This window comes from Ailuropoda melanoleuca, chromosome 1 (assembly GCF_002007445.2).
Source record: "Ailuropoda melanoleuca isolate Jingjing chromosome 1, ASM200744v2, whole genome shotgun sequence".
NCBI lineage: Eukaryota > Metazoa > Chordata > Mammalia > Carnivora > Ursidae > Ailuropoda > Ailuropoda melanoleuca.
Window position 1 is genome coordinate 143214898 of NC_048218.1, and position 24848 is coordinate 143239745.

General features: G+C 34.4%; 1 protein-coding gene and 1 pseudogene across 2 annotated transcripts in view; one reads left to right on the forward strand and one right to left on the reverse strand.

Annotated features, from left to right (window-relative positions):
* Positions 1–24848, forward strand: part of VPS50 (VPS50 subunit of EARP/GARPII complex) — a 131077-nt gene that overhangs the window by 40078 nt on the left and 66151 nt on the right. For both annotated transcript variants that reach the window (XM_034667735.1, XM_002918239.4), the window contains exons 12-14: positions 956–1096; positions 14621–14753; positions 17708–17796. In XM_034667735.1, coding sequence (XP_034523626.1) covers positions 956–1096; positions 14621–14753; positions 17708–17796 — 363 coding nt within the window. The remainder of the gene's footprint in view (positions 1–955; positions 1097–14620; positions 14754–17707; positions 17797–24848) is intronic.
* Positions 22888–23917, reverse strand: LOC105237181 (annotated as a pseudogene).

The following is a 24848-nucleotide window of genomic DNA, read 5'->3' on the forward strand; positions in this document are numbered from 1 at the left end:
CACTACTCCCACGTTGCGTGGCTTTCCATTCTCTTACTGCTCAAGGGCTTCCTTGAAAAATTTGCAACAAGGGTAATTGTTTGAAAGTTAATTGTACCTTCCGTATGTACAGGATTATACATTCATCTATAAAACAGCTAAATATGGTAGATGTAAATGTTTTCTTCCCTTAAATAATCTCTTCTGTTAGAAGGAGATCTAAGAATTTACCAAACCATTGAAACTCTGTTTACATTTTAAAGTCTGAATAAAGAAATTTGGTTGTCTACTGTACTTAATTAATTTGCACGTCTTAAGCTGCCAAGGAGAAATTACATGATGATAGACACTTGGTAATTTTGGACATGTTTAAAAACCTTTGAAAATATGATTATAACTTCTAATTATTCTCATTAGACTAATTCTTTTACTCATTAAATATTTAGTAGCCCCTACTGTGTGCATTGCTCCAGGCACCTCGATATGGGCCCTCATCTATCTTCTAGTAAGGGAAGCTAACATTAAAGAAATAAATGGACGGGGTGTTGGGTTGTAACAAGTGCCATAAAGAAATATATATCTGGGTAAGTAGATAGAGTCATGGAAGGTACTGATTTATACAGGGTAGTCAGGAAAGGGTTCTCTGAGAAGGTGACCATTGAGAAACATCCTGAACAATGTAAGGGATCCAAAGATGTGATTATACATGACATGTCTAAAAAAGAGCAGGATGGATACCAATCATAAATACAAAGCAACAGAGCAGTGTTCACGATTCAGATTTATTTTTAGGGATATGATGTTTTGGTTATTTGAAGGGTTATTTGCAAATAACAGTACAATTAAAATTTTATGAATAATAGTGATCTTTTACTGTATCTATAGTTGGTAAAGATTTTTCCTGTTTTCAAATCCTTTGAAATTTATTTATTTTAATAACATGAAATTATGTTGTATGTTTTTTTTCTTTCCACAGACAGCGATGGATCAACTTCACATGCATTTCACTCAAGCCATTCATAATACTGTGTTTCAAGTTGTTCTTGGTTATGTGGAACTATGTTCAGGAAACACAGATACAAAATTCCAAAAGCTGCAATATAAGGATCTCTGTACAGTATGTAGTAATTTAATGCTATTCCTGTTGCCTCTCTTTTAGTTTTTAAATTCATATTCTTTTTCATAGCATCTATTATTTGAAGATCCTACTGACATAGAAAGAAATATGTTTGCCAAAGCTATTTTTTCTCCCATATTGTTCTTTTTCTCATAATGGAAGATTCAGTCACACAAATGGTAAAGGTTGATGAGATGGTACAGATTGATGGAGTGCAGTTGCTTCTAAATGGACTCTTTACTCTGTTATAGCTTCTTTTACCCTTTTTTCTCAGGCTCTTAATTCTCTTCTGTGATTGCATCTAAGGTTCTTCTAAGCAATCATCTTAGCTGGTTTCCTGTATACACTTTCAATCAGTCTTTCTGTGTGTATAAATGCTGTTTCTGTCAGGTTTGTAACCAATTTCTTTTCATTCTTAAAGAAACAGAGGTCTGTAGGTAATATAACCACAGGGGAGAAGTGAACTGAGTTGGGCTCTGTTTTAGAATTGGTCCTATTGATGGATTAATGTAGGGTGTGAGTAAAAGAGAATGATGAACAACTGGGAGAACAGTGAGTGGTGTCATTTGTGTTTACAAGGAAGACTGATATGTAGTGAGAGGCTTGAATTCTGTTTGATAACTGTTAACATTCAAGGGGGCTGGTTGAGGAGGCAGTGGATAAGAGAACTTATGGAGATGAGAGCTGAAGTGATAGAGTAATCAGAATCTAATTGTACTTAAAGCCATGATACTTGATAAGAAGACTGGGGAAAGGAGTGTAGATAAAGGGGCCCTTGGGCCTTGTGACATTCAGGGATTTGGTAAGGAGTAGAGACCAGGAGAAGGGCCAGAGAGAGAGCAGCGAGCTGATGGGGGAAAAACTAGGAGATGGTGGAACAGCCTATGGAAGGGAGTATTTCAAGAATTGACTGTAAACCTATGTCAGATGCTTCTGAGAGTCTGCATATGGTGATATTACTGAATTGACCACTTGATTTGACAATGCAGAGGTCATTGTTGACCTTGGTCTCTTTAATTCTAGCTCAAGAATGTTCTGTGTCTCTCACTGGAGACATTCTTGAATTATTTATAACATCAACTCAGAAAATAACAGTTCTAGAAAGTGGATACCTATTCTCTACTGTAATTATGTCCAGGAATTAGTATAAAATTAAGCTAACCTTCATTCTTTAGTGAGTTTGTCAAAAGTGCAGGTTAAATATGTTCATTGGGATCTGGAGAAATCTTTCTTGAGTTATAATAAATATTCCAGGATAATGTGATTATATATGATAGATGAAGGATTAAGTTAATAATGACAGTGGATGGTTGTTAATATAGCTAAAAAATGTCTTTTTAAAATCATTTCATAAATCATGAGGACTCTTTCAGAAATTTAATGATTATTAAAGTGTGGTATAGTTGCATAATTTTATTTTTGAATATCCAGTTTTAAGTATAGCCATCATTTGTTAAATTTCAGTGATTTTGAAATGTGTTGTTCTTATTCATATATTTTCTTAGGTTGATAGTATATTTTTTAAATATATAAGCAGTCAATTTCATTTTTTTTTTTAAAGATTTTATTTATTTATTCGACAGAGATAGAGACAGCCAGAGAGAGAGGGAACACAAGCAGGGGGAGTGGGAGAGGAAGAAGCAGGCTCATAGCAGAGGAGCCTGATGTGGGGCTCGATCCCATCACGCCGGGATCACGCCCTGAGCTGAAGGCAGACGCTTAACCGCTGTGCCACCCAGGCGCCCCATCATTTTTTGATACTATTAGTGTTGCTGTCATGAAGAAGATGATTTAAATGGTCAAGGAATTTATTACAAGTTAGTGATTTCTGTATTACAGCAGAAAAATAACTTTTAATGATTAAAACAAACATTTTTAAAAAATTAGGCTTTTGTCCTTCAATCTACTTTGGTTAAATCTGGTGTGTGTTTATGTGCATAGTGCGCTTTGTTACCATTAAACTTTTATATGTTTTTGAAAGTCAAAGACATATTTGTGCTCCTGGATCTTGAGAAAATCCTCTGTACATTTATGTAATACTACGCTGAAAGTTGTACTTATAAATGTTTATGAACAAAAATTTGTGCTTAAAGTGTTTACCATCGGTTTTTTTGGGGGGAGTTTCTTTCACTTTTTTCCTTAAAGCTAACTTTTGAAGTAGCTGTATGTATATTTAAATTATCAGATAACAAAGGGCTTATCTTTCTTGACTTTGAGTTAATGCTTGTTAAAATGACTACAAGAAACATCTGGTAATTCTTTATAAAATTATCCATCTATATGTGATAGTAGTGAGGTATATATAATTAAATTAAGGAAATAAATGAGTTATTGGTATACTAGAGCTTAGTCATAGAACCCTCCCACCCAGAACAGGTGGCACATGTGTTATTATTCACCCAGTGCAGTTATACACTTCTGGTTTATAGTCAAGCTGTGCTAAAACATTCGCTGAAGGAGTTTTGAAGTGGTGAGAATAGTAGCAAATGTTGATGATGGCTTCATGGAGGAATTTGTTTTGAGGAAAGGATTTAACAGAATTAGGTATGGTGGGCTCTTTATGTTGAGAGAACCGGCTTAAGGTTGCTGAATAACGAGGTGAAGCATTTGATGCATTTTAAGATGGCCCATTTTCTTTGGCACAATTCTCAATAAAAAATTAAAGTTCAGAAATTACCCCAGGCCTCTTAGAAGTATTTAAGTCAATGCTGCCACAGGCAGACAGGGATGTGGCTCTCTCTTTGAAACCTAAGTTTTAATTTGTGTTATAATATCGAATTCTATTTGACCTGTTTAAGCCAGGGAAGATTAGGAAGAAATTATTTCTCATCAGATTTGTTTATTAGTTTGATGAAAAGATGTGACCTTTTAGTAACTGAGTTCTATAAATGAAGGTGATTAGCTCAGGAGAGGAAAGATGGAAGCAACCCTTAGAAATTTAATAAATAAACTGATGAAAGGAAATTTCAATATGTTTTCCTGGTGAGAACACATATAAAGGATCTGGAATGGCACAGCTCAGGCAAGGGAGATGATCTGTGAAGGAGTCTTGTATTAGAATGAATGTAAGGTTCTTGATTTTTCAATATGTAGCATTTGGGAATCATTTTAGCCCCGATTAAAAGTAACTGAGAATACTTACTGAGGATGTGCTAGTGGGAGAGTGTATGTGGCAATGGAACGTCAGGTAAGAAAGAAGCAGCAGAGCCCTCAGGAGATGCGTGAGGTGTTGACCGATAGAGTTTAGAAATGAGAAGAAAGAGTTCAGGCATTTGGGCAGTTGGTTTTCTCTGTATAACAGCAATATTTTGAAGGAAGTCCTTAATCATAGAGTTTAAATATAACATTAAAAAATGAAATACATGAAAGTATACTCATCAGAGTTGAGAGAGGGATGGAGTTCCTATAAACAGGAACAATTTTGTTTCCTTTAAGTGGAAAGGGATTGGAAATGAAGAGGTCTAATCATCTGCTTGCCCTTGTTCATAGTATTATTTTAAACCACTCATATCTATTACTAAATGGGCTAGAATGAAATTGAACTAAATCTTTTGATATCTTTTGATACAAAGAAATCCGGGGCAAAATTAGTGTTCTGTTTCTATTTACTCTGGTAAACCGAGAACTTCAGAGTTCTTAAGGCCGGCAGCATCCTATCCCATTATGACATTTCTGCCATTTGTGTCCTGTCAGCCATTGCTCCGAGGTTAAAAGTTTAGTTGGTTTTGAGCTTTTTGAAATTATTTTGTAATTGAATATACTTACTTTTCTTTCTTTACTAAACAATGTTTTCTTTTCTTTTTTTTTTTTTAAAGATTTTTTATTTATTTATTTGACAGAGATAGCCAGCAAGGGAGGGAACACAAGCAGGGAGAGTGGGAGAGGAAGAAGCAGGCTCATAGCGGAGGAGCCCGATGTGGGACTCGATCCCGGAATGCCGGGATCACGCCCTGAGCCGAAGGCAGACGCCTAACGACTGCGCTACCCAGGCGTCCCTAAACAATGTTTTCTGAATGATTTAATTAGAAGCACAATTTTTCTTTTTATAGTATATCTTTCAGTCTGGTTTTCCTGTTTTTCTTGAATGTTTTGGCGTACAGTTGTTAGATAAGTAATTTAGGCTCTTTTAAAAATATGTACATTATTTTGAAGCACAAATAAATGACTAATACTTAGCAAAATTTTCAAATGAGAATTAAACCTCATTCATTTCTTTTTTTTTAAATTTTTTAAATTATATTATGTTAGTCACCATACAGTACATCCCCAGTTTCCGATGTAAAGTTCGATGATTCATTAGTTGTGTATAACACCCAGTGCACCATGCAATACGTGCCCTCCTTACTACCCATCACCAGTCTATCCCATTCACCGCCCCCCCGAGGCCCTCAGTGTGTTTCTCATAGTACATAGTCTCTCATGCTTCATTACCCCTTCTGATTACCCCCCTTCTTTATCCCTTTCTTCCCCTACCGATCTTCCTAGTTCTTATGTTCCATAGATGAGAGAAATCATATGATAATTGTGTTTCTCTGCTTGACTTATTTCACTTAGCATTATCTCCTCCAGTGCCGTCCATGTTGCAGCAAATGTTGAGAATTCGTTCTTTCTGATAGCTGAGTAATATTCCATTGTATATATGGACCACAGCTTCTTAATCCAGTCATCTGTTGAAGGGCATCTCGGCTCCTTCCATGATTTGGCTATTGTGGACAATGCAGCTATGAACATTGGGGTGCATATGGCCCTTCTCTTTACTACGTCTGTATCTTTGGGGTAAACACCCAGTAGTGCAATGGCTGGGTCATAGGGTAGTTCAATTTTTAACTTTTTAAGGGACCTCCACACTGTTTTCCAGAGTGGCTGTACCAACTTGCATTCCCACCAACAATGTAGGAGGGATCCCCTTTCTCCACATCCTCTCCAACAATTGTTGTTTCTTGCCTTGTCTATCTTTGCCATTCTAACTGGCGTAAGGTGGTATCTCAGTGTGGTTTTGATTTGAATTTCCCTGATGGCTAATGATTTTGAACATTTTTTCATGTGTCTGTTAGCCATTTGTATGTCTTCATTGGAAAAGTGTCTGTTCATATCTTCTGCACATTTTTTGATTTGTTTATTTGTTTCTTGTGTATTGAGTTTGAGAAGTTCTTTGTAGATCTTGGATACCAGTCCTTTATCTGTAGTGTCCTTTGCAAATATATTCTCCCATTCCGTGGGCTGTCTCTTAGTTTTTTTGACTGTTTCCTTGGCTGTGCAGAAGCTTTCTATCTTGATGAAGTCCCACAAGTTCATTTTATCTTTTGTTTCTCTTGCTTTTGGAGATGTGTCATGAAAAAGGTTGCTTTGGCCGATGTCGTATAAAACCTCATTCATTTCTAGAAAGGGCCAATGTAAATGGGCTTAGTGGTCATTTTATTTACTTTAAAAAATTAAGCCTTGTTTGTGATTACATGAACGTTGATGTACCCCTACATGTTGATACCAGTCTGTGGAAAGATTTATAGACACCAAGTGGATGCTCTTTATTTAATGACCTTGCAGAGAAACTTTTTGTAGGTCATTTGAAAGTTTATGAAGTATGCATCGGTTTAAAAAAAAAAATACCACCTTCTTTGGCAGGCTGTTGGATTTCCCTGGGAAGCTTATATTAAGATGTTAATTAGGATGTTATTGATTACTTTTATGATAATAGAGCTGGCTAAAGCTTGCTGAAGTTTTCCCATTTTTCAGTTTTTCATTTCCAAATGAGCTTAATGAGTTTTGAGTTCTGTTTTTGAAATGAACTTGATAATGTAGTAATAAATTTGGTGAAAAATGGAGTTTTTTAGAAAAAACTTTTTGAAATCATTTCAGTTTATGTTTTCTCAGAGTCTGGCACATTGGAGGTGTTTAGTAAATATTTCTTGGGTAATTGGATTGCCCTCTTTGTCTCTAATTGGTATGGTGTTGACACAGTTCAAATTTATGTTAAGTATGAGGGAAAGAAAACCAACATTGTACACCTTTTGTGTTCCAGGTACTTCTTTTTTTAAAGATTTTATTTATTTTAGAAGGGGGGGGGTTGTGGAGCAGAGGGGCAGAGAGAGAGAATCTCAAGCAGACTCCGAGCAGAGCACAAATCCTGACTTGGAGCTTCATCTCACGACCCTGAGATCAGGCCCTGAGCTGAAATAAACAGTTGGACACTCAGCTGACTGAGCCACCCAGGCACTTCTGTGCCATGTACTTTTACAGATGCTTTATGTGCATACATCATAGAAAGACAAACTGACAGCTGGTCTAACGTTCTATTCTTCTAGGCTTTAACATTTTTATTCTTATAAGTGATATCTCTTGATACTGGATTCAGTGTCAGGGGTTTAGTAAATATCTTTAGTAAGATCTCTGTTGAACATATAGTTTATTTTGATGTTCATATAGAAACCTAAAGACAAATTCCTCTTTTTAGTCAAAAACATGTTTCTAGTCCCAAATTCTCAGGGCATTTTTTGGTATGAAGAATATACTGTCTCTCATCAAACAATCATGTTTTTGCTTCTCTATAGAATTAACTGCCTCCTTATCCTTTTGCTGACTGTTTTCTGACTTAAACTAGTTCTGTATTCATATGTTCTTACATTATTTAGAGTCTTTATAGAGTTAGACAGAATGTAGATTATATAAATAGTTGCACGAATTAAGCAATCATTAATTAACATAATGTTTACTCTTAAAAATATACGTTTGAAATCCTACAAGTAAAACATTAATTGTAGAAAAATATACATAAGCAAAAAGAAGAAAATAAAAATTAATATTTATGCATGCAAAGCTGGTTCTTTTAATGTGTATGTAAGCAAATAGCTTTTGAAAGTAAGATTATGCTGTACACACAGTTTTATAACATTTTTCCCACTTTCTATGTTATAAATAATTTTTCATTTCAGTAAATATGCTACCCACATAACTTTTAATAGCTTGACAGTATTTCAGTGTAAGATCTTATGGATTAATTAACCAGTTTCCTATTCTTAGATACTTATTTTATTTCTAGCTTTTGTCATTATGAACAACACTGTAGTAAATATTCTTAAAGCTAAATCTTTGCACACATCTTTATTTAGGATAAGCGATGAGAAATGAAATTGCATTGTCAAAGGCTTTGCATTTATAAGGCTCTTGGTTCATTTTTCCAAAATTGCCCTCCAGAAAGTGTGTTTCAATTTATACTCCTCATCAGTGATGTCTGCTTTTATCCCTTTCCCTGTACACATGAATGCTGATTATTTTGTATTTATTAGCTTAATTGTCAGATACCAAAATGGCCTCTAGATTCTTACTTATTGTTTGATTATAATTAAGGCTGAGATGTTGCTGGTTTTACTAAGCTAATTTCATCCTTTTTATTTTAACCAGGTAGGTTGGTTGAGGTAGATAAATAGCAGAAATGGAAGGTGCAAAGTGTTACTCTTAGCTGACAATGATGAAATAAGATATCATATCTGTGGATTTTTTAAAGTGTTAATCAAAATTTGATTAAGATGCCTATTTTGATGTTTGAAGAGTGAAGCATAGTGGAAATGCTATGTTGGACTTTTTACATTATAACATCCAGATTTGTGAATATTCTCTAAATCCTGCCCCTTAGAATACCTTTTATAATCCTCAGAGGTACTAGATATGTATGTTATCTGTATAGAGGCTATGGATTTTTTAAAAAATTATATTAAAATATTCTTTCTTTTCTGCATGTTTCTTCTGACATTTCTAAAATACTGTCCTTTTTTTCTTTTCCGCTCACCTCACAACTTTTGCTGGATATGTTGACACTACTGGCTTTCAGACAAAGAATGGCAATGGAGAATAGCCCTAGAACACAAAAAATATTTGATAATTAAATTTCTATTTCCCATATATTCTTAATTTTTAAAACAGAATTTAAAGACATGTTGTTGTAGTACTTTGGGGTGTCTCACTGTGAATATTTTCTAAATGGATCAAGTCAAGACTTTCATCACTATTTATAGGTGATACGAACATGGAACTGGAATTACAGTGTGGCATTCCCCTGCCTTAGTATTTCTGGTCTTATCCTGAATGAATCGTCCCTTAATTGGGACTTGAACTGAGATGGAAGTTTTAAGTATTTAGTAATTAGTGGGTGGATTAAACTTGTAATGAGGTAGGCAGATCCAGGAATCTCTAGCACTGTTTTATGAAAGGTGAAACTTCAGTCCCCAGTGGTTTTGTTGTGTAAGGGCATGTGACCCCTATGTTGTGGAACTAGTGCAGGCTGGGCCCAGGGCTTCTAGTTCCTTCTGTAGGCCTCTTTCTATTATGCCCTGCTGGTGTGAGGAAGAATAGATGTCTGAGTGGAAGTTTCAATGGGCTGTTAATGCAGAAACTCAAATTCGCTTCCTGGCCTTTAATTTTTTGGTTACTTATGCAATTATTTGCTTTATATGCTGGTTTCTTTGAATTTCTTTTGTTATAGTTATGATTTACCCACGTCCATGTGAAAAGATTCTTACTTTAAATTTAGAGGTGATTTTTGTAAATTGATGAGAGAACACTAATTGCAAATGATTTTAGTAATAAGGTGTTAAAAGCATGAGAAGCATTTGTTGCTATGAGAGTTGACATCATTTGGTTCCATGGTACAGAGGAAAGTGGTTTTTGTAGTCCAGTTTTAAAACGAAATGACTCTTTTATCTTATTGCCAGCATGGTCTTCATCTGCAGAAATTAACACATCTGGGCTTAAATGTATTGAAAACAATATTTTTTATCTATTCCACCTTGCCCTCTTTCCTTAAACTATTTACTGTATATGTATTTAGTACAATGAATCTCTACATTTGTTTCTGTTTTAGAATATAAATTTAGGCAAGAGTCATCTTGTTATCTGGTGCTCAGTACATCATAGTCTTATTTGTGAAGATAATGCAATTTGTGTTCTTTTGGAAGACTTGCAGGTGTGTGCAGTGGTTTAGCTAGATTTGTGAATTATTTACACTTGGATCTGTTTGGTGAGAAAAAAACTTGCTGTAACTTCAGTAATTTCAACTTTTTTTGGAAAAGAGTTTACATATACATCTTTGTGTATCTCATCCAAACCCATTAAATTTCAACAAATCATCAAGAGGTAACATAGTAAAGAACCTCCTTTTCCTCAAATAAATAGGCAAATAATGTAGCTAGACTGTGGCTGGGTAGAAAATAGAAGGTAGTAGTAGTTCTAAGGTTCAGTTTTCTGGTTTGTTAAACTGTGACAAGTATAATAAAAATTAATTGGTGAACTATAACACAGTTATTTGTATAGTTGTAATTTTTCTTTGGGAAGAAATAAGACTAACACTGTCTTCCTTTTATCTACCCAAAAGAATGTTGGGAAATAATTAGATTAAATTTATTTACATGAATTTATGTAAAGTTGAGTTTATGAGGGTGAAAAAAAATTGACTTGTAAAAGAGTATCTTTATTCAGGTGAACAATTGTTGAGTTACAGCCCAGAACTTTTTTGTAATTTTTTTTCTTTTCTTTGCCCTCTGCTTTTAGCTTTTTCCTGACCTTGTGCATCAATATCAAGTTTTTATTACATGTGTCTGCTAAGAGATATGTAATGGTGGGATAAAAATAAACCAAGGAGGGAAAAAAATCAAGACTGGTTCATTGTAAAGGTGATAATTACAAAAATAAACATGAAATGTAAACATAAGAAATTACTCCAAATTATGGCTTAAGTATGAAAAAATATTTTATATGAATCTCTGCAAGCCATGTGTAAATCTGGATGGTCATTCTAATTCTTCTGTGAATATTTATAGCCAATGTGGTATATTTAGAGAAGTGTCACTTATTACATTTCTTTCATTTCATCCCCAACCTCACCTTGTAAAGGTACCTAACTTAAGTGTTTTCTTGTTTATCTTCCCTCTGTTTATTTTTGTGATATCAGATATATGCATCAAATTTTTTCTATTTCTTATGATATATATAATTTTAAATATATATTTTTTATATATATTGTATATATAACATATATTATACATATAATTTAAAATTTTTTCCTTTCTCATATATGTATGTCATGAAGGGGAAGTTTTTAAAAAATTTTAATTCCAATGTTGTTAACATACAGTGTGTTATTAGTTTCAGATGTACAATATAGTGATTCAGCAATTCAATACATTACTTGGTACTCATCAAGATAAGTGTACTCTTTTTTCTTTTTTTTTTTTTTTTTTTTTGAGAGCAAGAGAGCATGAACGGGGGGTGGGGGCAGAGGGAGAGGGAGAGAGACTCTTAAGCAGGCTCCACACTGGGTGTGGAGCCTGATGCAGGCTCAATCTCATGACCTGAGCCAAAGAGTCGGGTGCTTAACTGACTTGAGCCATCCAGGCTCCCCCAAGATAAATGTACTCTTAATCCCCTTCACCTATTTTACCCATCCCCTTACCTACCTCCCTTCCTGGATGGAGCTTGAGAATATAATGCTAAGTGAAATATGTCTGTCAGAGAAAAAATTTATGTGGACTTTTAGAAACAAAACAAATGAACAAAGTTAAAAAAAAGAGACAAACCAAAAAACAGACTCTTAACTATAGAGAACAAACAGATGGTTACCAGGAAAAATTTTTTTTAATTAAAAAAGTATAAATATGCTTGTATCAGCTTATTATTTTTCATAGTTGTGTAGTACTCTTTTGTGTGTATGAACAGTAGTTTATTCAACCAATCTCCTGTTTGGACATTTAGATAGATTCCAGTATTTCACAGTTACAAATAATCCTTCACAATGAATAACCCTGCGCATATATAGTTTCGCATTGTTTGAGTTGTATCTTAAGAATAAATTCCTAGAGGGGCGCCTGGGTGGCACAGCGGTTAAGCGTCCGCCTTCAGCTCAGGGCGTGATCCCGGTTACGGGATCGAGCCCCACATCAGGCTCCTCTGCTATGAGCCTGCTTCTTCCTCTCCCACTCCCCCTGCTTGTGTTCCTTCTCTCTCTGGCTGTCTCTATCTCTGTCAAATAAATAAATAAAATCTTTAAAAAAAAAAAAAAAGAATAAATTCCTAGAAGTAGGATTCCTGGGTCAAAGGGAATATGCACATGTAGTTTTGTTAAACAATGCCAAATTCCCTTGTATAGGGTTATATCATTTTTCATTCCCACCAGCAATGTATGATAATGGGTGCTTTTTCACAGCCTTGACAACAGAATATATAGAGTGTCAAAGATAAACAAAGCCAAATATTAAATTAAAGCTGTATGGACAGATTTTAGCCAGTAACATACTGTTGAAATAAGGAAAAGAATCCGGTGTGAATGAGGCTTAACTTCATTTGTACAGAGGTGACTGGGCATTTTAAAGGGAGGGGGATGAGGCGGGGCTCAGAGTCAGGGATTGAAAAATTACAGAGAACAGGAAGTGGTGGTTAGTCCCTGTGAAGTCCATCTGTGTTTGCTAACTGGGGCTTATTTAAGTTAGACTCCCATTCTCTCCCTCAGAGGCTGGGAGACGGGGGCCCTATCTTCAGGTGTTGGCTGGAACAGACAGTAAATTCTTTTGGCAGGCTTGAGTTTTCTCAGGGAGGCACTCTAACGGGGACTAGGGTCAGCCTAGGGATGCAGCCTTGAGCTGTTAGAAACTATGTTAGTGTTTTGTTCAAGTCTTTATAGGCCAAGAATGAGGACTGGCTGAGAAGAGAGCTTAGAGGATCTTGGCTAGATATTGCCTAAGTCAAGGAGAGTATTTTTGTTAATGGTCAGCTTTAAAATTCTCACCAATCTGATGAGTGAGAATTTGTGTCTTATTGTAGCTTTAATGTACATTTGCCCTATTAATGAGTGAAGTTGGACATGTTTTCTTAGGTTTAATGGCCATTTTTGTATCTTGATTTGTACAGTTTGCTTGTGATTTCTTCCCATTCTTGTATAGGATGTTTGGTCTTTTTCTCCAAACTTTAAAGAGTTCTTTATAAATGCAGGATATTGACTCTTTGTTGTGATATATGTTGTGAATATTTTTTCAGGTTTGTCATTTGTCTTTTGACTTTGCTTATGATGTTTTGTTTTGCCATGTAAATTCTTTTTTAATGTACTAAAACGTATCAGATTTTACATTTTACTACCTCTGAAGTTTGAAGTCATAGTTAAAAAGCCTTTCCTTGTATCAAGTTGAGAAACGAATTAACTCAAGTTTTCTTCTAGTACTAGTATAGTTTTATTTTTTGCATTTAGATCTCTTACCATTTGGAGCTTATTCTTGTGTATGATATGAGGGGTGTATTGTTATTTGTATATATGAATGCTATTGGTTTTGCATTAATTTTATATCCTGCTACTTTACTAAATTATTTTATTGTTTGAGTTAATTATATTATTGATTCTCTAAGAATTATATTCTAGATATATTATGTCATTTGCAGATGGAAATAGTTTGATTTCTTCTTTTCCAGTTTATTTGCTTCTTCCTCTTTTCTCTAGTCTAATTGCATTGGCTAATACTTCCAGAACATTGTTAAATAGTGGTGGGGATAGTGGGCATCCTTGTCTTGTTCCTGACCACAGTGGGTATGCCTTAGTTTCCTTATCTTAAAGAAATATCCATCCATTTTTTATAAGTTATTATTAGGAACAGCTGTTGAATTTGTTCAGAAGGTTTATTCCAGCTTCTATTAGGATAATCATTTGGTTTTTCTTGTTAGACTGTTAATATGGTGAATTATATTAATAGATTTTGTTAGATTGAACCATTCTGCCATTCTTGGCATGAAGCCAACTTGGGTAGTCTGACTCCGGAGTTTAATAACTCCTTTATTTTACTACCTCCTAGTTGAGTTACAGAGATTTGACATGCTTGCACAAAAGTGAACTGAGCCATACAAGTTCATGTTTTTATTAATTGCTTGATGAATGTTTTAATAAATATGGAGCTTAGAGGCGGGAAAGATCATTATGGAGAGAAAAAATGTTTTGAAAGAGAGGGGACCACTACCAACCTGTGCTATCTTAAGCTTCAATCACACCATAGCTGTATTTGCTATGTAGCTTATTTCTTCTAGCTGTTTACTTGGGAGGGCTTAACGTATACCTGTCTTACTAGCCTTTCAGTGTTTTATCAACATGATTAGTGTGGTAGATTGATTGCAAAAGGAAGAAATGCTAGGAGATCTCAAATGATGAAGCAAATGCTCCGTTATCACAGACAGAAAGCCTGCCAAATAGAATGGAGGCATCACCCTACCTGTGGGGAAAAAAGGGCAGAATGATAAGCTGGTAGTTTATACAAAGGACAGAGAGGGAAAAAATCTACTCACTTTCATTAGGGAGATTTGAGACTACATATTGTTTCATAGCTATGTTATGTAAAACATTATTTTTAAATGTTATTAATTGATATGAAATATTTATAATATCCACATGGTTTCTAGAATTTAGACATTGTCAAAGGTACTTAACACAAATGACATGCTGGATTGATTTCCTTTTTGCAAGTTGTGATAATTTTTAAAGTTGGGTTTTCTCATTTTCTTCAGCATGTTACACCAGACAGCTATATTCCATGCCTTGCTGACCTGTGCAAAGCACTGTGGGAAGTTATGCTCAGCTATTACAGGACTATGGAATGGCATGAAAAGCATGACAATGAGGATACTACTTCTGCTTCTGGTAGGAGATTATTTTAAAAACAAGTATAAATATGCTATATTTCTGGAATAAGGATAAAAAAAAAAAAAAAGGATAGCCATTTCAGGAACTTTAGTGACCCACAGGTTAAGTATTCACCAAAGAAAGTCATTCAGCTTCTATAAAAGCTCCATTACCTTTGGGGATTAACTGGGCCAAAGGACTTCTTAAGTGATAGATATTACCAGTTTTCAGGAATATGTGGTGATGCTTTAGGACTAAATTATTAACAAGGGGCTTTTAAAAAAATTAATTGCAAATTAGGTAAGACTTTGTCCAATTTACGCTTATGTTTAATATTAAATCTATTTGCTAATTTTCAAGTTGTACTAATAAAGCTAGATTCTAAGAATTAATCATTATACTTTTCTGGAGTGCCTGGGTGGCTCAGTTAGTTAAGTGTCTGCCTTTGGCTCAGGTCATAATTCCAGGGTCCTGGATATAGCCCCATGCTGGGTTCCCAATAAATAAATAAACAAATAAATAAAGTCTTTTAAAAATTAAAAAACATACATACTTTTCTTCCTTTGAAAACACAGTAGGACTTACAATTTCCTTAAAAAAAAGGTTTTAAAATATTAATCTTTGAATGGAAAACACAACTTTAAATGACTATGGTATAGTCAGCTACGTAAAGAACAAATCTTTGAGAAATTATATTAACTAGACATTATATTTAAATTACTTCATTTGTATAATTATATATCTTAAGTGATTATCCTTGAACAATAGATAAGTATTCAATATACTTTTAAGAGTAATAAATGTTTTTATCAGCATTCTGTTTAATATGAACAAAATAAATTATACTGCACAGGTTTTTTTGTATTGCATACAATTTAATGTAGCTAGTCAATTAAATTATTTTAGTAACTTCTAATTTCTGAGGTGCTTGATTTCTGTGTTTGGGTGGGTGGAAGAACACATATCTTATTGTAGGATTCTGGTAGTATAGAAGATATAAGTTTAATATTTGTCTTGACTCATAAGAAGCTGCTTATTAATAGAGATAGTAAATATAGATAGCAAAAAATAACAGAGGAAAATTCTATAGAGGGCTTTTCATCCTTTTAGAAATATTGCTGGAGAGATGGTAAAGGAAGGGAAAGAGGAGAAAGCAGAGAAAAGGGGTGGGCACTGAGCCATGTTTCTAGGCCAGACTGTTTTTACCCAGCTCCTATACTCCCATCCCTGTACCACCTCTGAGAGCATCGGCATTGCAGTCAGAGATACCTGGCTTCAGATTTTGATTGCCATTTTCCAAAGACAAGAATGTGAAGAAGTTTATCTTCTCCAGGCCTCAGCTTCCTTCTTAAAGTGGGAGGTTAAAAAAATCAAAACAAACAGCTCCATAGGGTAGTAACTCATCTACTTGTAGGTTTGCTGTAAAGTTTAGGGATAATGTAAAGTGCTTACACTGGTTGTTGTTAATATCAAAGGAAATGGGTCCAGAGATAATAATGATGATGATGATGAAATGTCCACAGGCTTTTTTTTTTTTTTTTTTTAAATTTCAAGTTACTTAGGGAATTGCTGGGCTTACTGGGACTCCACAGCTTCACAAGTTTATCCAGTTTTGGCAACCTTTATTTTTTTCTAGGTGCAGAAACTATTAAGACATTTCAGCATCGCTTTTCCCTTTTCTAGTACATTATTTAAGGAGAAACCAGAAAGGAAGTTTGAAACAAAGTTAATACACACTTTAGATATAAGAGTTTAGGGGACGATACATATTCATCATAGTGAAGTTTGCTTTTTTGCTTCAGGCTCATAGTTTGCATGTATTGTTTTATATATGTATGTATTTTCACTGGGGTGTAGAGTCAAAACACTGTTTGAGCCTTATATACTTAGTACTTAGTACTGTTTGCTAGAATTCCTTAACCTGATTCTGGGTATCTTAAGAATATTCAGGACTCTGATTAGCCTAACATCTGACAATATATTGAATTTGAAAAAGTCATTTATTCACCTGAAATTATTCCTTTCATATTCACATTAAGGAATACAGTTGTGGGAGTAATTTGAATCTTTTTCTTCACAGAACTTCCTAAAGCTGATAGGGTCTCAAGAGGTCATCTGCTGTGGCACTACAGTGATACTACTGATATCCTGACACTTTACCATTTTAAAAGAAAACTCAAAAGCTGTCATCCAGGTGCACTGTCCTGAGCTGCTGGGTCCGTAATAGCCAGACCGTGCAGACAATAAAGGTTAAGCCGTTGGTCAGATGTACACTCGGCATGAATATGGGGCCTGGCCTACAAGGGCCTTTTGCTGGTTACCAGCGCTCACCCTGCTAGCCTAAGATGAAATAATATCCTCAGTTGTTCCACACAGTTTATTCACAAAAAGGCATAATCTTTTTAATAAACATATATATACATGTATTTTCAGTTGCTTTTAGGGGGAAATGTGTTTTCAAGCAAGTCATTGCTCTCACCTATTGAATTGGACATTGTTAGATTATTTATCTAGACTGGATAAGACTATTCTGGATCATGAAAAATATAAAACATGTGCATCATTACCTTACTGCATGAGCAGTTCTGCAATCTGTACTCTTGTTAACATGCACAATAACTGATAATTAGGTTAATGGGCCTGGTAATGCCCTGACAGCAGGCAGTATATGTCATTGAGAACCCCATCTCTGGGATCACACTATCCAACTTGGAATCCCAGCTCCAATCGCATATGTACTGAGTGGTCTTAGTTATAAAATACTTAACATTTCATGGTCTAAGTTTATGTATGTTATTGAATGCATTTAATCCTAACACCTATTTTTGACATTGTTTTGATTGTATAAATATTGAACATATTTTCTATATTTTACAGAGGCTTACAATATATGAAAGTTAAAATGATTTCTTTTTGGAAAATAAAAAAGTTGTGAAGCAAATCTGAAAATGTGTATTCTCTTTTATTTTCAGAAGGGAGTAATATGGGTACTGAAGAAACTAATTTTGATCGTGGCTACATAAAAAAGAAATTAGAACATGGACTTACACGAATATGGCAGGTTTGGGTTTTTTAAATTATTTTTTTACAAAAACAATAAAAACTTTCATGTCTAAGTTGTTTTAGAAATTCAGTGTTTGAATTTTCTGTACTTGCATTCCTATAGAGTTAATTCTATGTTAGTTTTTTTTTGGACTAAATCTATCCTTTAATTTCTATAATTTAGTTCACAGTTGTATTTGACTATAAATCTTTTAATTTGAAAATCTCCATTGGATATATACATATATTCCTTTAATACATTTTTGCTTTTAGTGTCCTAGCAAATGTATGCTTTCCTAAAGAAATTCCTTTCTTATTGAGATACTGTTTATTTCATTTGTGTTTTCTTTCCTTTTCTATTAATTTTAGAAAAGGATAACTAAATAGGTGACATATTTGGGCTGAAATCTAGTATAGATGAAAAACTTTTTTTCTCAGTCTATGATTTTTGTGCCTTGTGGGCATCTTATGTGTTTATCGGCCAAACATATCTTCTTTAACTTTTCTTTTGCAGTTTAGTAGCGTAGTTGTTATTGTCAGATAATTAAATTTGTTAATTTGTTAAAATTTATTATTTCCTAGATAGAAGTGTAATTTCTTTGAACATAACTCTTTTTTGTTCTTTTTGGACTGCTCTTTTGGATCATATGGTAGTTCTATTTTTAATTTTTTGAGGAACCTCAACCCTGCTTTCCATGGTGGCTGCACTGATTTACATTCCTACCAATAGTGCACAAGGGTTTCTTTTTTTCACATCCTCGGCAACACTTGTTACTTCTTGTCTTTTTGATTTTAGCCATTTTAACACTTATAAGGTGATATCTCATTGTGGTTTTGATTTGCATTTCCCTGATGATTAGTGACATTGAGCATCTTTTCATGTGTCTGTTGGCCATCTATATGTCTTCTTTGGAAAAATGTCTGCTCTGGTCCTCTGCCTATTTTTAATTGGATTATTTGGGTTTTTTGGTGTTGAGTTGTATAATTTCTTTATATATTTTGGGTATCAACTCTTTAAAATTTTACATGGGCTTACAACATATGAGAATTAAAATGATTTTTTTTTTGGAAAACAAATGTTGTGAAGCAAATCTGAAAATGTATCCTCTTTTATTTTCGGAAGGGGACAACATGCATTTGCAAATATCTTCTCCCATTCAGTAGGTTGCCATTCCATTTTGTTGATGGTTTCTTTCACCATGTAAAGTTTTTTATTTCGGTCTAGTCCCAATACCTTATTTTTGCTTTTGTTTACCTTGCCTGAGGAGACATAACTATAAAGATGTCGCTAAGGCTAATGCCCAAGAGATTACTGCTTGTGTGTTCTTTTAGGAGTTTTATAGTTTCAGGTCTCACATTTAGGTCTTTAATTCATTTTGAGGATTTTTTTTTTCTTTAAAGATTTTATTTATTTATAGAGAGAGCGAGAGCACAAGTAGGTGGAGGGAGAGGGACAAGCAGACTCTGTGCTGAGCCCAGAGCCCAGTGTCAGGACTTATCTCAGGACCTGGAGATCATGACCTGAGCTGACATCAGGAGTTGGATGCCTAACTGACTGAGGCACCCAGGTGCCCTTAATTTGAGTTTTTGTGTATGGTTCCTCAAAAAATTAATGAAACTGTGGTGGTCCAGTTTCATTATTTTGCATGTATAGCTGTCCGGTTTTCCCAGAATCATTTATCGAAGAGACCATCTTTTCCGCAGTGTATATTCTTGCCTCCTTTATCATAGATTAATTGACCATACAAGGATAGGTTTATTTCTAGGATCTCTCTTCCGTTCCATTGATCTGTGTGTCCGTTTTTGTGCCAGTCCCATACTGTTTTGATTATGATTTTTTGATTACTATAGCTTTGTAGTATATCTTGAAATCTGGAATTATAATACCTCCAGCTTTGTTGCTTTTTCTCAAGATTGCTTTGGGTATTTGGGGTCTTTTTCATGGTTCCATACAAATTTTAGGATTATTTATTCTAGTTCTGTGAAAAATGCTATTGATATTTTGATAGGGATTACATTAAATCTGTAGGTAGCTTTGGGTAGTGTGGACATTTTAACAATATTAGTTCTTCCAGTTCACAAACATGGAGTATCTTACCATTTGTTTGTGTCATCTTCTGTTTATTTTGTCAGTGTTTCATAGTTTTCAGAGTAAAGGTCATTCACCTTTTTGGTTAAGTTTGTTCCTAGGCATTTTATTCCTTTCGGCACAATAGTAAGTGAAATTATTTTCTTTATTTCTCTTTCTGCTACTCTGTTATTAGTTTATAGAAACGCTGCCAATTTCTAGGTATTAATTTTTGTTTTACAACTTTACTTGAATTCATTTATTATTTCTAGTAGTTTTTTGGTCAAGTCTTTCAGGTTTTCTATGTATAATATCCTGTCATCTGCCAGTGACAGTTTAAGCTCTTCCTTACAGATATGGATGGATGCTTCTTTCTTTTTCTTGTCTGGTGTGGCTAGGACATCCAGTACTGTGTTGAATAAAAGTAGCAAGAGTAGCATCTTTGTCTTGTTCCTGATCTTGGAGGAAAAGCTCTCGGTTTTTTTACCATTGAGTATGTTAGCTGTGGGGTTTTCATATATGGCCTTTATTATATATTAAACTACTTTTTAATTTACCATTAATTATGGGTTTGGGCTGACTTTTTTCTGAGTATTATGTATACTGGAAAGGGAAATCTCATATTCATTAAATATACATCTCATACTCATTAGATATACATCTGAGGTCAGATATGAGTTGTTTCTGATTTAATCTCCTGATTTATTCTCCTACTAATAGACACTAATTGTATATAGTTGAAATTGTAAAATCCATGATAGAATTTCTGGTAATTCTGTGCTTTGAAATATTGACCTGATATTTTATATAGCTAGTTTCCATTCAGTCTGGCAACTTTATGTCATTCCAGATATAGGAAAATCTGCTAAATATGAGGTTTAGTAAAACCATTCTAACTTAAGCGTTTGGCCGGTGGGACGTGATCATGCTTTTCACTATAGATTATTGTGTTGTAGATTTCAAGGCTTTAGAATATCTTCATCTCCACCACTCCCAAGTCTCCTTTGCCCCCCACCCAGTTCTCAATAGTTCTAAAATAGAATTTTGCATACTATAGGAACTCATTGAGTATTTATTGAAATTATAAGGCTTAATTCAATTGAAAAAAGCAGAAGCTCTGAAAAACAAATGTTTTTGATAACACATTCAGCAGGCAAAAGCTGACCTGATTTGAATTCATTCAGCAGCAGAACCAGACCTGTATTGTCGTTAAGCTTTTTTGTAGTATTTATTTATCTCATTAAAGTGAACATTTATATGTTGCAGGAATATTAATGTGTTTTGTTTGGGGATATGCCTTAGACCCCATTGGGGGTATTAAATGTGTATGCTATATGTGCCATAATACATTTCTAACATCTGAAATCTTGAAATCCAAAGCACAAGTTAGCATGTGACAATTTATATACATTTATTATAAATTTATTATAGAGATAATGAAAAATGAAAAGCATAAGAAGATATTTAACTTTTTAACATAAAAAATAAACTCAAAATCAGAATGACTGTGATTTTTGATATGAACATTTTTAGAATATTTTCCATGCATTTGGACTCAAATAGAAAATCTGTAAGAAAAAAGGTTGTATCACTTGTACCGTTTGGCAGACACCGTGGATTTAAGAACATGGTGGTGAACCCATTGGTACTTGACCTTATGGAGCTTGCAAATCTAACTATATGAAAGTCTCGATCTTCCAAGATTTTCATTTTCGTATTTATATATTTGATATGTAAGAAATTATTCATATTATTCTTATGCTTCTTATTTCTTTTTACTATAGAGCATTGGGGTTGCAATATATCTACTTTTTGCAAATTTGGGATTTTCTTTATATCCTAGAATGCCACCCACTTTAAAAATTTTTGCTTGAGCATTTGGAAAACAACCGTGTATTTCTTCTTTGTGGTAGGAGTTAAGTTCTATGTGTATATTAAAGCAAGCTTATAATTAATTGCATTATTCTAATCTATATCTTTATTTTTTCTTTGTTTCCTTGGCCTTTGTAACTCTGTGGGAGGAGTTTTAATCTTCCAGAAGGATTGTAATTTTGTCAGGTTTTTGTTTTATTTCTAACGTTAGCTTTTGCTTTTTATACTTGGATGCTATGTTGATTGATGCTGCAATGCTAATAACTACTTTACCTACCTTCTTTGTATGTAATTCCCTTCATTAATTTAAAAAAATATATAGTTCTTTTGTCCTGAGGCATTTTGCCGTGAATTCTGGTTTGCTTTATTATTACCATTGCTGTATTTATTTTGTTCATATTTTCCTTTGACTGTCCCTTTATTTTAAATGCTTTTGGATCATGTTTCGTTGTGTCCTCTATAACGTAAAAGAAATGTTTTTTTGAGAGAGAAAGTTTATCTTTTAATTGGGCAATTCAATCTGTTTATATTTTTGTTAGTGTTTTAATTCATAGTTCTTTAATTATTAGAGAAGCTGAACATTTAAAAATCCATTAATTATTGATTTGTGAATTATTTGCTCATGTTTTTTGCTTATAGGTGATTTATGTGATAATGATTTATATGATAATGGGTAATCTTTTGTATATCATTTGTCTGTCTTTTTTCACTTACTATATTTTTAATGTGCAGATGATCAGCATTTTTATGAGGTCAATCCATTGACCTTTATCCTTTGTGACTTATGCTACATTTCTTCTTTTTTTCAAGTTAAAAATTCCTTAATTTTTTATTCCTGGTACCGTTACCACAATTTACAGGGCTATCTACCTGATGTAATGAAAAGAGAAAGACAAAGCTGTACAAGATGAAAGACCCCAGGAATGTACATCTAATTGACACTACATTGCATTAATTAATAGCTGTGGCTATGGCCATCCTAAACAAGCAGGCTTTCCTGTTTAAGCTGCAGTAACTTTTCTGACTGTGGATCATCGTTCCTTCTGTGGCAGATTTTTACAGTTCCTCTAATGCATTTGGGATGAATGTCTCAAAGTAACCTGCAGCTTTCCTGACAACTCCTTGCTCTCTCTCCTGCTAAGATCTGTAGCCCTTTTCTTCTGAATTATTTTAGAACCTGCTGCTACCGTATCCACCACTTCCATCACCAGATCCAAAATCACCACGATAGGGACTGCGCAAGCTTCTTCCACCAAAACTGTCCCCATTCATGGGTCCATAATTTGATTGCTATTGTCCACTAAAATTTCCAAAATCATTGTGGTTCCTACCACCACCATAGTTACCTCCAAAATTTCCTTCTTCATTGTAACCATCCATCCTATCCTCTACCACTGCCACCATATCCACCTTCTTACTGTCCATATCCTGGTCTAGCACCACCATTGCCTTCTCTATACTATAACCACCACCATGGTTGCCACCATCAATTCCAAATCCATTATATCTACTACCATCACCTCCTCCATAAGGCACCTCTGCTGCCACCACCTCTACCACCATAGCTACCTCTTCTACAGAAGTTTCCACCACAACCCATCAAGTTGCCAGAGCCACCTCCATGATGTCTTGTGATCCAGCAGACGGCCTTTCTTTTTTAGAAAGGGTCTTTTTCACTTCACAGTTACGCCCATTAATAGTGTGGTATTTCTGAACAACAATTTGATCAACTCTATCATGATCATCAAAAGTTACAAAAGCAAATCCTCTCTTTTTTCCATTCTGCCTCTCTTCCATAATTTCTTTGGTTTCAATCCTGCCATACATTTCAAAATAGTCTCTCAAATTATATTCTTCTGTATCTTCTTTAATGCCACCAACGAAAATTTTCTTCACTGTGAGATGGGCACCAAGCTTTACAAAATCCTCTCTAGAAATAGCTCTCTTTGATTCCAGTGCAGGCCCATCAACCATGTGTGGTCAAGCACAGGTTGCTGCATACACCTCTTCAACACAAGCATAAGTCATAAAACCAAAACCCTTGGAACATTTTGTTTGGGGATTTCTCATCACCACATACTCCGTAAGTGTTCCCCATTTTTCAGAATGTTCTTTTAAACTGTCATGTGTAGGTTCAAAGCTCAGACCACCAAAAAAACTGTTTTCTTGACTGCTCTGGTTCCTTTGGATCTTGGCCCTCCTTCCCCAGTGGCAGTGGTGATGGTGATGGGGGAGGGTCGGGCTGGGGGCCGACTGGGCAGGAGTTTTACCTCTGTTTTGAGACCAGACTTGCCTCTTCCAACTTGAGTTCAATTATCTGTGCTACATTTATTCTTAAAATACTTTTTTCCTATGTAAAGCCAACATTCATCTGGTAGTATAGATATTTATCTAAACTTTATATTAATTGCTATATCCCTAATACCTGGAATATTGCCTAGAACACTGAATAAGTACTCAGAAAATATTTTTGCTTTATTGGGTTAATTTTTAATCTTTTGCAAACATACGAAAACAGTTATCTAATCCATTTATATGTCTTTTGGTATGGGATATAAAGAGAGAGAGGAGTTTCTCCCCCCAAATCTAGTTGATTTTTCCTCTGCTACTTTCTGAATAATCTTTTTTCTTGTGTCTTTATGTGTTATGCTTCTTCATAGCAAGGTCTAGTGGAATGAGGAGACTCTGAAGGTAGAGAGACCAGAATTCAAGTCTTAGCCTTGTCATTCACGGGGCATGTGAATTTAGGCAATTACTTGACCTGTGTTCAGTTTTTCTTCTCTTAGAAGGTTAATAAATGCCTGTTCAACAGACGTGCTTTAGGATTAAAGATAATATGTAAAGTTCTTAGTGTAATGCTGATAAAAAGTAAACAATCAGCAAACAGTAGTTTTTACTGTTGTTTATTAAACTGTTGTATATATATTAGCACCATTTCTGAGTTGTTTGTCCTATTTTGTTGATTCTTTGGGCATTGGTAGTATTCTTTTTTAAAAAATAGTTTTTAATAAATTTAGTACAGTTAGGACAAGTCTTTCAACATTATTTACAACTTTTACTCCATCTCTTCAAAGCTTTATATTTTAAAAAGAGGTTTTTTATTCAGGGTTGTTTCTTATTTCTGGTGAATT